Source organism: Ictalurus furcatus, chromosome 21 (assembly GCF_023375685.1).
Source record: "Ictalurus furcatus strain D&B chromosome 21, Billie_1.0, whole genome shotgun sequence".
Classification (NCBI taxonomy): domain Eukaryota; kingdom Metazoa; phylum Chordata; class Actinopteri; order Siluriformes; family Ictaluridae; genus Ictalurus; species Ictalurus furcatus.
This window is the reverse complement of record NC_071275.1, coordinates 9,654,002-9,667,800: the sequence shown is the minus strand read 5'-3', so window position 1 is coordinate 9,667,800 and position 13,799 is coordinate 9,654,002. Positions and strand designations below refer to the sequence as shown.

The following is a 13,799-nucleotide window of genomic DNA, read 5'->3' as shown; positions in this document are numbered from 1 at the left end:
CCTAAATGAACACTTTACAGTTGGCTTCATATCTGTACGTCACTCCCTTCAAATCCTATTGCGCTTTAAATTATGATGTATTTTGTGTATGGGCCCATTCAGTAATGAAATACATGTCAAATTTAAATGTGATTTAATAGTTTAGTTTAACAAATATCAAAAATCTAAAAGGTGTGCGTCATACCTGACACCTAGATGAACACTTTACAGTTGGTTGTGTGACTGTACATCATTCCCATCAAATGCTATTGAGCTTTAAATCATGGTATATTTTGCGTATGGACCCATTCTCTAGTGAAATTCATATCTAATTTAATAATGTAAGTCATTCCCTTCAAATGCTATTGAAGTTAGAAACGTGTATAACAATGTCGTTTGTAACTTTAGAGACGGTCCCTTAATTTCCGCATATCCACGAATATCGAAGCGTTGGAGTGATCTGGAAAAGTAGGCGTGTCCATGGGTCGTCATCTGTCCGTGATCAGTGATCGGATGATTCGTTGTGGGCGGGGCCTATTGAGGAAGCCATAGTGCGCGGTGCCTGAATCTAGTCGTACCGGCTTCTTAATCCGTGTCTTATTGCTCATATCAAACGCGTGTGCGGAGTCCAACAGTCCTTTCATTTCATTAATAAGTTCAGCTACAGTGTGAAACTTTATTATTTATTGGTTTATTTTTTCTTGTCGCAAGAGCGAATAATATCAGGCATTTCTAACTCAAAACGGATAAAAAAACATATTATGGAGACAGAAATACACGTGCCTGTGGGCTCGCCGACAATCAGAAAATTCCCAATACACGTCGATGAGCATAACGTTAAAGATGGGGCGATAAAATTAATTAAAGAGCTGCGGCCAACATGGGACATTAACCTGGTCAAGACCAAGGTAGGTTGTGCGTTTTCATTTTAAAACCATGTCTTGTCATGTTCACTAGCTAGCTCTCCATTAACACCTTATCACTCCAAACTAACCTTACCTTTTTTTAACACCACTTTGTGACCATAAAAGCGAAAATATATCACCTCTAAAAGTTGTGTATATATACATACGTGTGTGTGTGTTCTTACGCGCGTGACTAGGCTAGCGCTCGAGCTTTTGAATGATACCTGCGTTAGCCCTAGCATAGCAACCGAAGCTTAGCCATGTCTCCTGTAACATTTGAACGAGGCTTTGTCGCAAAGCTTAAGTGCTTGATGTTAGTTATTTATCTAACTAGTTTTAAAACATTTTTTAAATAATAATAATAAAAAAGCTCCAACACGTCAATGAGTTCATAATATAGCTAGCTGTCTTGTATTGAGCAGCTGGTAGTGACGGCATGGAGCTTTCACTCAGAAGTCTGTCTCCTCATGACTCTGACTAACTAATTAACCAGCTATCTTAATGAACCGCCCTGCTAATTAATTCAGAATTAACCTGTGAGTGGAATTGTCTTAATATACATTCAGCTTCCAGGCTTTGTCATTTATTTACATTAACCTCTCAGGATTAGTTAATACTAGCTACTAACCGTTAGGTTTAACTTTGTCTTTATGTACAGTGCGATGACATTTTGTTTGCGTATCAGATTTACACAGACATCTGGATGTCGATTTCGATCCCTTAATGAACACACCAGAGTCGAGGAGGAACCAGGCTCTAAAGGGAACTGGTCCTGTTCTCCATGACCCTGGATAGTAGGATTCTAAATAAATCCTTACTACTGTGTACAGGTGTAGTAGAGTAGAGACAAACAGTACAGAGGATGTGGAGTATGAGCATTGTGAATGAGTCTTTATGATTACAGCAGGAGGTCTTCGGTACAAATTCACGGGAGCATTAAGAAGTACAAATGTTTTTTTGCGTGTTCACGTGAAGAAAGTGAGGCAGAAGTGTGCAGAGGCGCATGCATCGGATACACCTACCTTCGTTCATACTTTGGCTATGGCGTAGAGCACGTCGAACCAAGACATCAGGTCGAATCCAGAGGCACGCTGATCTGATAAGGAATATCGGGATCACGACTGAAACGCAGGATTTGTATCGATTTGCTGCAATAAATGGAAATTGCTTCCCAAAACTTAGCGCAAACTGATGATACCTTATTAATATTGGGCTATAATTGACCATAATACACTTCTGAGTATTGTACTAGGAGTATCATCAGGTATTGGTGATTATTTATTTTTTAATACCTTCCCTGTTTCTCACCAACATCATCTTCTCGCCTTCTGTCCGATAACTAATTAATTTTTATAATCACTCTTCTTTTCTTCATTACACACGTGAAGATGCTTTAACGTATGTTGGTGTCACACCTTTGAAGAACTTTCAGCTGTAACACAGGATAATGCGATAAGCTTCCAGCGCTGAGGTCAGACAAAACATTGAACGCTGCCACGTCACAGCTTCTGATTTTTCACCATTGTCTATTTCAGATGACTCATTATCCATATCACCTTCTCCCTTTGCACCGTATCACCCGCATTATACTACTGCTCAGATGCAGGATGTGACCTGTATTTACTTCCTGCAGTCATTTGTTTGCACTCTTAGTGTTACAATAAAGTCACGGCTATGTCGAATACTAGAGTAACTTTCAGTGCCTACAGTACAGACTGTCCTATACTTGGTGTCTACATACAGCTGGACACCGTTGTTTTACTGTTGAATTCTCGATTCTGATTGGTCAGAAGGTGTAGCAGCGGCTTTGATAATAGTCCAGGCTGAAATTAAAATCACAGGTACAACTAACGCAGCGATTCGATATATATATATATGTATATCGTTATTTTAACACGTGTAATCGTTGATACGGTGCAGCTTTTAATGGAAGCAGTCTCCAGTGTCGATGCTGTGTAACAGTAGGTTTTCCACCATGGGAAAGTCTTCAGGATAGATTTCTTTTACAGTTTACAATTTCTTGTTTCTCTGTAACAAGACCAGCTGCTTTTTTTTTTTTTACTTCAAGAGAGAGAGGGGGAAAACAGAGGCTGGTGGAGGAACATAAGTTTATAGCTTTTATAACGCAAGTGATAACAGGAGTCAAGTTGTTTGTGGACGTTCCGCAACTGTAATGGTGACTATAAACGGATAAATCTGTGATGTCATTCTTTTAATACTTTTAAGATTGTAATTCTTGACACATTGCTGACGCTTAAGAGGAATAAAACTTCAGGATGTGCTGTTATTAGAGAATAATACACTGTGCATTGGGCAACGTGTAAGAGCACACCCTTCCAACTGTTTTATTGCTTAAATAATATCAATGTCGTGATAAATTGTCACAGTACACATCTGAGATACTGAGTGTGTTATCAGTATTTTTTAAGAAAAGATATAAATTCTGCAAGCAGCTGAGTACATGTAAATATTTCCATGCTGAATCCTTAAAATTGTAAAAATGTACAAAAATAATTTCATTTTGAAGTATCATGATATGAGATTTTTCATTATATCGCCCCCTAACACTATCACTTTCACTTTTATTATAATACATTCCTCCTTCATAACCTCCCTAGCTTTTACATTCCCTCAACATAACCTCCATAGCTTTATAAATGAAAGAAGGGCCGCATTGTTTCCCAGTGAGTTATTCGCTGCGGACTGCACGCTGCCATTCAGATGAGACCAGAGTTTGGCGCCGAGCCTCAAAGAACCATCATTCATTAGATTAGAACGATTACCAGCAGTCAGTGTCACCTTCATCACAGGATGATTAGGGGACGTGAGGTGACGTTGGTCACGTGACCTGCCGGAAAGAGAAAGGAGAGGTACGAAGTGAAGTATGTTGGGTTGATTACTACCTGAGCCACATGTGCAAAAAAATGATAAATATTTATCTTTTTTCCCCAAAATGTTCTCTTGAACTCCTTTGTTCATTTCCACTAGTTTTTTTTTGTTGTTGTTTTGACGCTATTACCCCGTCCAGACTCCTCTCACTGTATTGAGTTAATTTGCATAAACGCGTTTCCGCTGAATTTTTTTCTCTTGCCTTAGAATCCGCCAAAACTAGTTACGTTTATCGGTTCATCAAGATGTGGGTTAACTTCCTGTTTCCTAAACAGAAGCAAAAACGAGTGCCTTATCAGGCTTAACACGAGCAAAAATGAGAGAACCAAGTTGTTTGTAACTGAGAAACAGCAGGTGTTACTCGCCTCATTGTTTCATCTCCCAGAATAGATTGGCCAGAATAATGGGCCAACAGAATCGGGTATGAGCGCTGATCCATGCCCAGGATCTCCACCATTGGTCCAACTCGATGTAAACCATGTCAGGAATGTCAGAAATCTTCTGGTGGGCAAAGAGTTGTGGGTTGTGTTGGTTGGTTTCACGGGACGCATTTCCCTGAAACGCAACGGGTTCATCCAGTGAGCTGAAGTAAAAGTTTCATCAATTCAAGTCAGATTTTATTTTTCTCTTTAGTTCCAGGATAAGTAGGTAAATTTCAGAACAAGTAAGTTAGTTCAATGAGAAGTAAGCAAGTTCCAGGATAAGTAAGTTAGTACCAGGACAAGTAAGTGAGTACCAGTTTAGGTTTCAGGATAAGTAAGCTAGTATGAGGATAGGTTTCAGGATAATATGTTAGTTCTAGGATAAGTAAGCAAGTTCCAGAACAAATAAGTGAGTATAAGGATAGGTTTCAGGAGAAGTAAGTTAGTACCAGGATAGGTTTCAGGATATATAAGTTAGTTCCAGGACAAGTAAGTGAGTACCAGTTTAGGTTTCAGGATAAGTAAGCTAGTATGAGGATAGGTTTCAGGATAATATGTTAGTTCTAGGATAAGTAAGCAAGTTCCAGAACAAATAAGTGAGTATAAGGATAGGTTTCAGGAGAAGTAAGTTAGTACCAGGATAGGTTTCAGGATATATAAGTTAGTTCCAGGACAAGTAAGTGAGTACCAGGTTAGGTTTCAGGATAAGTTAGTTAGTATGAGGATAGGTTTCAGGATAATATGTTAGTTCTAGGATAAGTAAGCAAGTTCCAGAACAAATAAGTCAGTATAAGGATGGGTTCCAGGAGAAGTATGCAAGTTAGCTCCAGGAATAGTTCCAGGATAAGTAAGTTTGTACAAAGAAAAGTAACTTCCAGGATAGCTAAATAAGTTTATGGTTATTTCGCTATTTATAATTTAGTTATAAAAGAACAGTCATCTGTTACTTGCGATTGAATAATACCAACAACAATAATATTTATAATATTCTGTTTTTCCACACAGAATTGGACTCCTTTTGTACATCTCGTGTGGAAGGTTTTTTGTTCATTCATCATATATTTTTTTATTCATATATGACAAAATGTATCATTTTTAACCTTGTTAAAAGAACTATTCAGGGTTCAGATCTTGTTTATTAATATTGCTCGTCAGTTGAGCTGTTTTTCACGCAGATCTTTTCAGCTTGTATAGTTTCTTCAAGACTACAATTTAGAAATGTGGAAATATAAACAATTTCCGCCTCATGTTTGACCACGTGTCTCCTTATGCTAGCTTTTCACAGAAGGAACGACCAACAAGCTGGTGGGCTGCTACGTGGACGAGAGCCCGGAGGACGTGGTACTGGTGAGGGTGTACGGCAACAAGACCGAGCTGATTGTGGACCGCGACAATGAGCTGAAGAGCTTCCAGGTTCTCCATGCCAACGGCTGTGCTCCTCGACTCTACTGTACCTTCAACAACGGCATCTGCTACGAGTTCATGCAAGGAGACGCTCTCGGCACGCAGGACGTCAGGGACCCCGTGCTGCTCAGGTGAGGTAGCAAGAGGACGCCCAACAGACTCTTTCTTATTAATTACTCAATGTAACGTCTAGCAAGAAAGAAAGAATTAACTATAGCAGACAAGTGGCAAGTTTATCTCCCAGGTGCCTGGTGTTTACCTCAGACGTGAGCTTCCAAGGACTATTTTGAAATCACATGTCCATGGCAGGTCTTCTGTAGTTGTCTTGAGTTACAGACCTTTGGTGTAAATCGAGGTGCTTCAACAGTTCTACAGGACGGTGGGAAAATACAGTAATTACGGTAGATCTCTATAGAGGCTTCACACTTATAATGTCATGAAACATGATAACGTGTGAATTGGGAGTTATAATGGTCGTTCAGGCGTGTCCGTCCAGCTCGTCGTCCTTCACTCCACATCCAAACCAGCTTCTATGATGTTGCACGTGAAGGAATGTCCTTCCTTTGTCTTCAGGATGTAGATAGACTACCCAGTCCTGACCTTGAGAAATTATACTCCACTGCTAGGATTATTAAGTGTCTGGTGGGTTTTTTGTTTTTTTTTTTTATTTCCTGAACGTGACGTCGAGTCTTAATCTCATCTGTATGTGTCTCGTTAGACTCATTGCTACAGAAATGGCCCGCATCCACGCCATCCACGCACACAATGGCTGCATCCCCAAACCCAACCTGTGGATCAAGATGCGCAAGTACTTCTCCCTAGTGGCCACCGAGTTCACCGACCAAGCCTCCAATGCCAGGTAAGCCAAGCTCCGATACAGAAACGCCCAAAACAGAGCGAGCACCAGCAAGTCATTTCAGAATTGATGGATATGACGTCTGCTACGATCAGTGAATATATATATATATATATATATATATATAAGACTACTGTTGTGAAACCGTTCTACTTGAGCCGTGTAGCAAATGCAAACACTGAAAGACACATAAATACAACACCATTTTTTTTTGTGGCTGATCATGTCTCATCTCTTCCGAATAGGCAGAGGTTTCCTTCAACCCAAACAATATACTTTTGATTGGATCATTTATGCTCACTTATTTATTTCTTGTAAGGCAGTTTGAACTGAGATGACTGTCCATTAATAGGCTGTGAGAATCTACAGGGGCTATCTGGACTAGGGAATCTGGGCTAGAAAGGAAATCAGCGCCATTCTGTGGTGGTGTTTTTTTTTTTGTTTGTTTGTTTTTAATTGTTTATATCTGCTGAGGATCTGCCCCATCCATGAGCTTACAGATGCCCACAATTGGCTAGTGTCAATGTGATTAATGAGAGAGAGAGACATAACGCTGTGTAGAGTAGTGTGTATATATAGAGTATAACGCCGTCTCTCCCATCCAGACAGAACGGCCATATTTGTTTCATTGGCTCTCGGTCACAGATGGCTGTGGCGTCTTCAGGATTTAATCTTGTGATCCTTAAAAAAGTAAGGAAAAAAAATAATAATCCACTTTAAGCTATTTAACAGCAAAAAAAAAAAAAAAAAGACGACGTCAATGCCGGACATGATTTTTTGTGCATTTCTTTTCCTTGGAAGAGCGGACGGCGCTCTTAAAGCGATTAATTCAGGTCACATGACAAGTCATTTCTTTGCGTTATCATGAACGAGCCTTAGACGCACTGTGCACTTTGAATAAATGACCAGATGACAAAACACAACACAGCCCTAGTTTTATATGGTGTTAATGTAATTAACACTGCCACAAAAAAATAAAAGAATTCATTTCAGACACTTGTAGGTCTAATAACAGGCATATGTAGCCTGTATTTTTCTTTTACTGCTGCATTGAGAGTTTTTATATACAATATTTGAACATTTTTTAATGCTTTTTTTTCTTTCTTTTTCCTTCCCCCTCTTATAACTTGTAAAAGTGACGGTGCATTTTATTTCTCTTTGCACCCTGCAGCAGATCTCCTCGAGCAGAATTATTGACGATACGAGCGTTATCAGTGTCACTGTGCACCTGTAAGGCCATTATGTAGGGACAGTCAGTCATCACCAGCTGGTGAATTACAGAGACGCAGGCTCTCGGAGCCTGCAGATGTTTACATTCCTCCGTTTTTCAGGAACAGCGTGACGAATCGTGTAGACACGGCAATGGCGGTTATCAGCCGTTAGACCGTCTGCGAGGTCATCGAGAGCAGGGCAGCAATCGAAAGTTTTTACATTGAATCTGTTTTATCGGCTCCGTTTCTGCAAAATCTCTCTCGGTACAGTTTAATATTATTATTATTATTATTATTATTATTATGATTATTATAATAACGTCTGCACGAATTAATGACTTAAAATTTTAAAAGGAGAAAAATAATACGTTCTGATAACTATTCAATTTTAATCAATAACGAATCTTCTAATGACGGCAACAACAGCAAAACAACGAGTAATAATGACATTTGACAGATTTTAGGATTCAGTACAAAGGATTTTAGGATTTTTTTTCTTTCAGGTCAAGAGTACTATGTGATGTGATGAAAATATGTCAGATAAAAACGTATTGTGATTTTCAACATTCAGTTAGCAATTTTAACACAAAATTAGCTAGTTAACGGTTGCTTATAAAATTGTTTAAAAACAAATAAATAAATAAATCACAATACTAGTGATATTTCCAAAAAGTCGGTTGTGACTTCATTTATCATGTTATCCAGATCTCATCATCATATATATATATATATATATATATATATATATATATATATATATATATATATATATATATATATATATATATATATATATATAATCTCTCTCTCTCGATCACCTGGCCATAGGCTCTACGTATTACACCGTGTGAGTGATATCACGGAGTTGATTAGTCATCACAGCCGTTTCCTTCAGACTCACTACCTGTGTTGATGAAGCAGGTCTCAGATTAGGGTCAAGGGGTGACTTGCTCCAATCCAATAGAGAGAGAGAGGGAGGGTCAGTCGTGGTTGCTGTGTGTGTGTCTCTGTGTCTTTGTGTGTTTGCAGACGACTTCAGCTCCAGAATTAGTCTCCTAAATCCATTACTCAAGGAGAGTTCTCCATGGCAATGGGTCTGTGATCGGTTTCAGCGCACCGCTTCATTAAGTGCGGAGCAGCTGATAAAGCGATGGTATACATAAACAATAAATAAGGTTTATCTGAGCTAGGTCACACAACATGTTTGTAATACTGTACATGCCTGCAGTTGGTTTTTTTGGGGGGTTTTTTGGTCACTGCCTTCATTTAATAGGAACAGAGTCATACTAGCATCGTTATGTTGTACTAGATGTATTAGAGTATCATACAGCATAACATACATTTGTTTCTGTTTTTTTTTTTTTTCTTGTATTTTAGGAGAAAAAAAAAACATTTCAGAGCTTATGAGTCTAGGAGCACATTCTGAACATTGACCAACAGCCTTTTGATGTGTATTCATGAGGGGGGGAAACATATCATTTTAATGTTTAACTATCATGATAAAGCCGATCCTCCATGCCACATTGGCTATTGGTTACATCGGTTATCAAGCAGCATCGATCATAAGCTGGTTCTCTTTTCAAGCAACTCGAGCTCTGAAGTGTGTGTATGTTGAAGAGCATTGCGGGATGCCTGGAGAAATTCCCAAAAAATAAATCAGGAAAATTATTGGTTGAACCATTTACGTTTCTCTTCCCCAGAATCCAAGAGGAAGTTCCCAGTAAGGAAGTTCTGGAAGAGGAAATGTCGTGGATGAAGGAACACCTGTCTCAGCTTGGCTCGCCCGTGGTGCTCTGCCACAACGACCTGCTCTGCAAAAACATCGTACACAACGTGAAGGAAGGTGTGTGTGGATGTGAAGTCCACGCTTTGCGATTTCTCAGTAAAGAGAGAAGCTGCGCTTTTTTTTTCTTCCTTTTTTTTTTGGCCTTATTGAGTTTAAAAAATAAAAGTAAAAAAGGACTGTTTATAGCTGCTGTAACATAAGTGATGACAGAAACTAACTTATTTCATGGAACTGTTGAATTATTGGCAAATTGCAATAATCTGAGAGGAATAACACGCTTTTGGACATGCTGTTATCTGAAAATAATCAACTTTGACATAGCGGGCCTAATCACGCCAGCCAGTCGTTTATTATTTTCCTATGACAGCATGCAATTAATCACAAAAAGCTGACTAAAACGGTGTCGTAACATCTCAACATCATTCCACACCATCTTTCAAAATGTCAGCGTCTATGAATATGCACAAGTATGCAAATTAGTCATCTTTAGCTGTCTCGAACAGTGTGATAGCACTTACTAACAAAGTAATTTAACTTGCAATCCTGTGTATGAATTTCAAAGCTTGTTGAAACATACCATAACAATCCTAACCGCTTTATTCGTTATAGTTGGCTAGTGAGCGTAGCATGCATTTTCTGTGACCGAAAGTTTCCTCCAGGATATCCACACCCTCGAATCCCCCGAAAGCACGTTTATTCGAGGTTATTGAGTAAAATGATCAGAGTGTGGCTCTGTTAATTTTTCCAGCTGTTTTGCTTTTACAGGTTACGTTCGCTTCATAGACTACGAGTACTCAAGTTACAACTACCAGGCGTTTGACATTGGGAACCATTTCAACGAGTTTGCAGGTGAGTGAGTCACACAGAATGATGAATACTGTAGCCCGGAGCATTAATGCTTTGATGTCATGTGCTATGTGTGTGTGTGTGTGTGTGTGTCACAGGCATGAGTGAACTGGACTACGGTCTGTACCCGAGTCGGGAGCTGCAGCTGGATTGGCTACACACCTACCTGAAGGCCTACAAACTCTTCACCAAGAAGGGAGAGGAAGTGAGCCAGCTTGAGCTTGAGACACTCTACGTTCAGGTCAACAAGTTTTCACTGGTGAGGAAATGAATGAGAGTGTGAAGGTGGAAAAAGAGAAACTTTCTCACCATTAATGGCTTGAGAATTGTTATGAGCTGCGTATTGAGCGGTAGAAAGGCAAAATGTGGGAAACAAAACCCCATCATGGCGGGGGGGGGGGGGGACAGAAGGATTCATACACGTGGACCGATGATGAAGTGGAACTACTGCTAAAGGTTCGCTCGGGTCTTATCCAAAATCCAAAATGTAACTGACGATTTGGATCGATGAATCGATTTAAAGGGCAACGACTGAAACGAATCAAGGCAACAATCATAAATAGATTGTTGCTGATTTATAATTTATTTATAAAATATTATTATTGAAAACGGACAGACAACCGGTGTGGGGAACAATATAATACACTACCGGTCGAAAGTTTGTGGACACACGACTGAAATCTTTCTCATGGTCTTAAAAACCTTTTGATCTGAAGGTGTATGATTAAATGTTTGAAATTGGAGCGAAATATTCCGATAAGTGTCCAGCGTAGTTGTGAACTCCTTTAATACTGTTTAAAAAGCGTCTCAGGGAAATTCCTCAAGAAATCGGCTAAGAAAATGCCAAAAATACGTTTCTGGAAATTCTAGGCGAAAAGGATGTTTACTTTGAAGATGCTAAAATACTAAATTATTTTGATTTATTTTGGATTTTTTTATCACAACATAATTCCCATAGTTCCATTTGTGTTATTCCAGAGTTTCGATTACTTTATTATTATTATTCTAAAATGTGGGGGGAATAAATAGAAATAAAGAATGAGTGTGTCTAAATTTTTGATTGGTAGTGTACGTGATGTGTAAATAGTTCATTTGGTCATTTGCTAATAACTCCGAATGGAAATTGTACCATCGTATCATGTGGAAGCCTTCGGTTTACACCCTTACTAATAACAAAATAAATTGAAATGAAATTACAAACATGTTCTCAAATAAGAATTTACAGAACAGGTTCTTCATTTTCAGTCACCCAAAAACAATGTATTTGGGGGGGGTTCGCCGAAAAACCGTAATGTTTTTAAAAATATCCGTACAGGCATGGACGAAGCCTGAGAGAGTGACGTTTGTCATGATGAACCTTTTGTTCCTCTCTTCTAACAGGCATCACATTTCTTCTGGGGCTTCTGGGCCCTCATCCAGGCCAAGTACTCCACCATTGACTTCGACTTCCTTGGGTAAGCAGCTCTCCCAAGGCACTCTCATCTCATTGGCTTTTATTTGACTAAGAAAGTTTAGTTTTAAAAAAAAACTATAGTCAATTCCAGTTATAATGTTGATTATAATTAGAATGTGATTAAATATGCTGGGTTTTTTTTTTCTTTCTTGCCCTGGCAAGCAGATAATATTATGCACTCCCTGACACTCCTTAAACCTGAAATGGTAGAAATGCTCATTTTCCTGTCTTAAGCTGTCAGTTCTAGAAGATTACATCATTTATATTGTTGTGGTTTTTTTTGTTTTTTTTGTGTTTTTAAAAAATGGTAAATCACAAGCAAGGCAATAATCAACATCACACAAAAAGCAAATTTGATCTATAGAAGACATTCAAAACTATGGCCGTGCTCAGGTTTATTATTAACCCTGGCATAATTAATACTCGGACAAAATGTTTCAAAGCAAACTCGACCGAATTTTGGATACGTTTTGAAGTGCAGTTATAAGCAGAATTATGGTTGAATCATGAAAGTGTATTTCTTTCAAGAACAAGTTGAGTCGGATACTCGACAAGTATTTAAAGCATGTAAAACGATGCTTGTCGCAGCTAGTGTTCAAGATGGCTAGTGTATGTATCGGTAATGTTTTTCTGTTTTAAAAATACATTGCCCATCTGTGTGGGGTGGAATGTGAATGAAAGCCTCACTAGGGGACGTAGCAGTTTTCTCGTCTGCTCGCCTGAATAAAAGGTACCGAACGCCATTGGTACGGTTACTAAAGGACGCCGGTATCTGTTTGCAGCGGAAACACAGAAACGTGAGTCAACAGAAAGCACAGGCAGGCTCTGGCACATTACTACCCCATCAACCTGTGGCAGGATTTCTGTTTCTACTGGATCTAATGACTTCCAGTCTTAAACATGCACTGCACGCACAACAAAACAAACGGGTTCGATGAAGGCCTGAACTCAGTGTGTCCTTGTGTGATTATAATAACAATCTGCACGGCGTAAGGGTTTGAAAAGGACATAGTTCGAGTGTGACAGTCGAGGTGAACAGAATTAGACACAATTTGAGGCGTACAGCATCGTAACAAGCATTATTCCATGTTTCGAGAACTTTTGTTATATTGTGGGTGTGGCTAAATGTTAATCTGTGCCAAGAATGTGCTTGGTTATTTTTACTTGGCTATTTGGCCTTTGAAAGATTTTACACTCAACTTCAATCCCTTCAGGGATCAATAAAGGTACATCTTATCTTATCTTCTAGTGTAATTAAAGCTAACTTAACCTTCAGAACTTATAATTGCTGAGGAATTTTGGTGTATGTGTTTCAGTTAGTCGTGTCATTAGGAATCCTTTAATAATTTCCTAAAATGAGTAACCCTGATCTTTTCTTCCACCCCTCCAGATACGCCGTCCTGCGCTTCAACCAGTACTTCAAGACCAAGCCGGATGTCATGGCCCTGAAGATCCCGAAGTGAGAGGAGACAACAAGCTGAGCTGCTGCTTTGCCCTTGGGAATGGAGAAGCCTTTTTGGAAAGGGGAGGGTTCTGGGGTACAGCACGGGTGGGTATGAGGGCAGGTCGAGTTCCTGGTTCCCTCCACTCAAACACAACTCGGTCCACATGTGTGTATTTACTTCCACATTTCATCACATCATAAAGCGTTTTTTTTTTTGTTTTGTTTTGTTCTTTTTGGCGCACTTTATTTATTTCTGGCTCACTTTTATATAAATATTATTGCATGCATTCACCCAAACTTCTTTTGCAGTGGGGTTTTACAGTGTGTATCTGCAATTATATAACTAATGCCTTTGCTTTCTTTCTTTCTTTTTTATTTCTTTATATATATATATATATATATATATATATATATATATATATATATATATAAATATATAAAAGAGCAAGCAAGAGAGAGAGAAAAGTTTCAGCTGCCCAAAAAAATTATAATCAGAAATTAGTTTTCAGACCTGAAGCAGCATATGTGGTAGTCTGGAATCCTATGCTTGGTTAAGCATGACATTTTTGACTTTTTTTTTTTATCATCTTCTTTTTTTTTTTTT

At 38.8% G+C, this 13,799-nt stretch overlaps 1 protein-coding gene across 1 annotated transcript; it reads left to right on the top strand.

Moving 5' to 3' along the window:
- Positions 1–409: 409 nt before the first annotated feature.
- Positions 410–13,572, top strand: etnk2 (ethanolamine kinase 2). Its single transcript, XM_053653394.1, has 8 exons — positions 410–887; positions 5,471–5,730; positions 6,318–6,458; positions 9,367–9,509; positions 10,218–10,301; positions 10,397–10,557; positions 11,679–11,752; positions 13,142–13,572. The coding sequence occupies exons 1-8, from the start codon at positions 741–743 to the stop codon at positions 13,212–13,214; spliced, it is 1,083 nt and encodes a 360-aa protein (XP_053509369.1). The 5' UTR covers positions 410–740; the 3' UTR covers positions 13,215–13,572.
- Positions 13,573–13,799: the final 227 nt, after the last annotated feature.

Coding starts and splice junctions, on each gene's coding strand:
- etnk2 (XM_053653394.1), top strand. CDS start 741: ATGGAGACAGAAATACACGTGCCTGTGGGCTCGCCGACAATCAGAAAA. Junction 9,510..10,217: donor CGTACACAACGTGAAGGAAG/GTGTGTGTGGAT, acceptor TTGCTTTTACAG/GTTACGTTCGCTTCATAGAC. Junction 10,558..11,678: donor AGGTCAACAAGTTTTCACTG/GTGAGGAAATGA, acceptor CTCTTCTAACAG/GCATCACATTTCTTCTGGGG.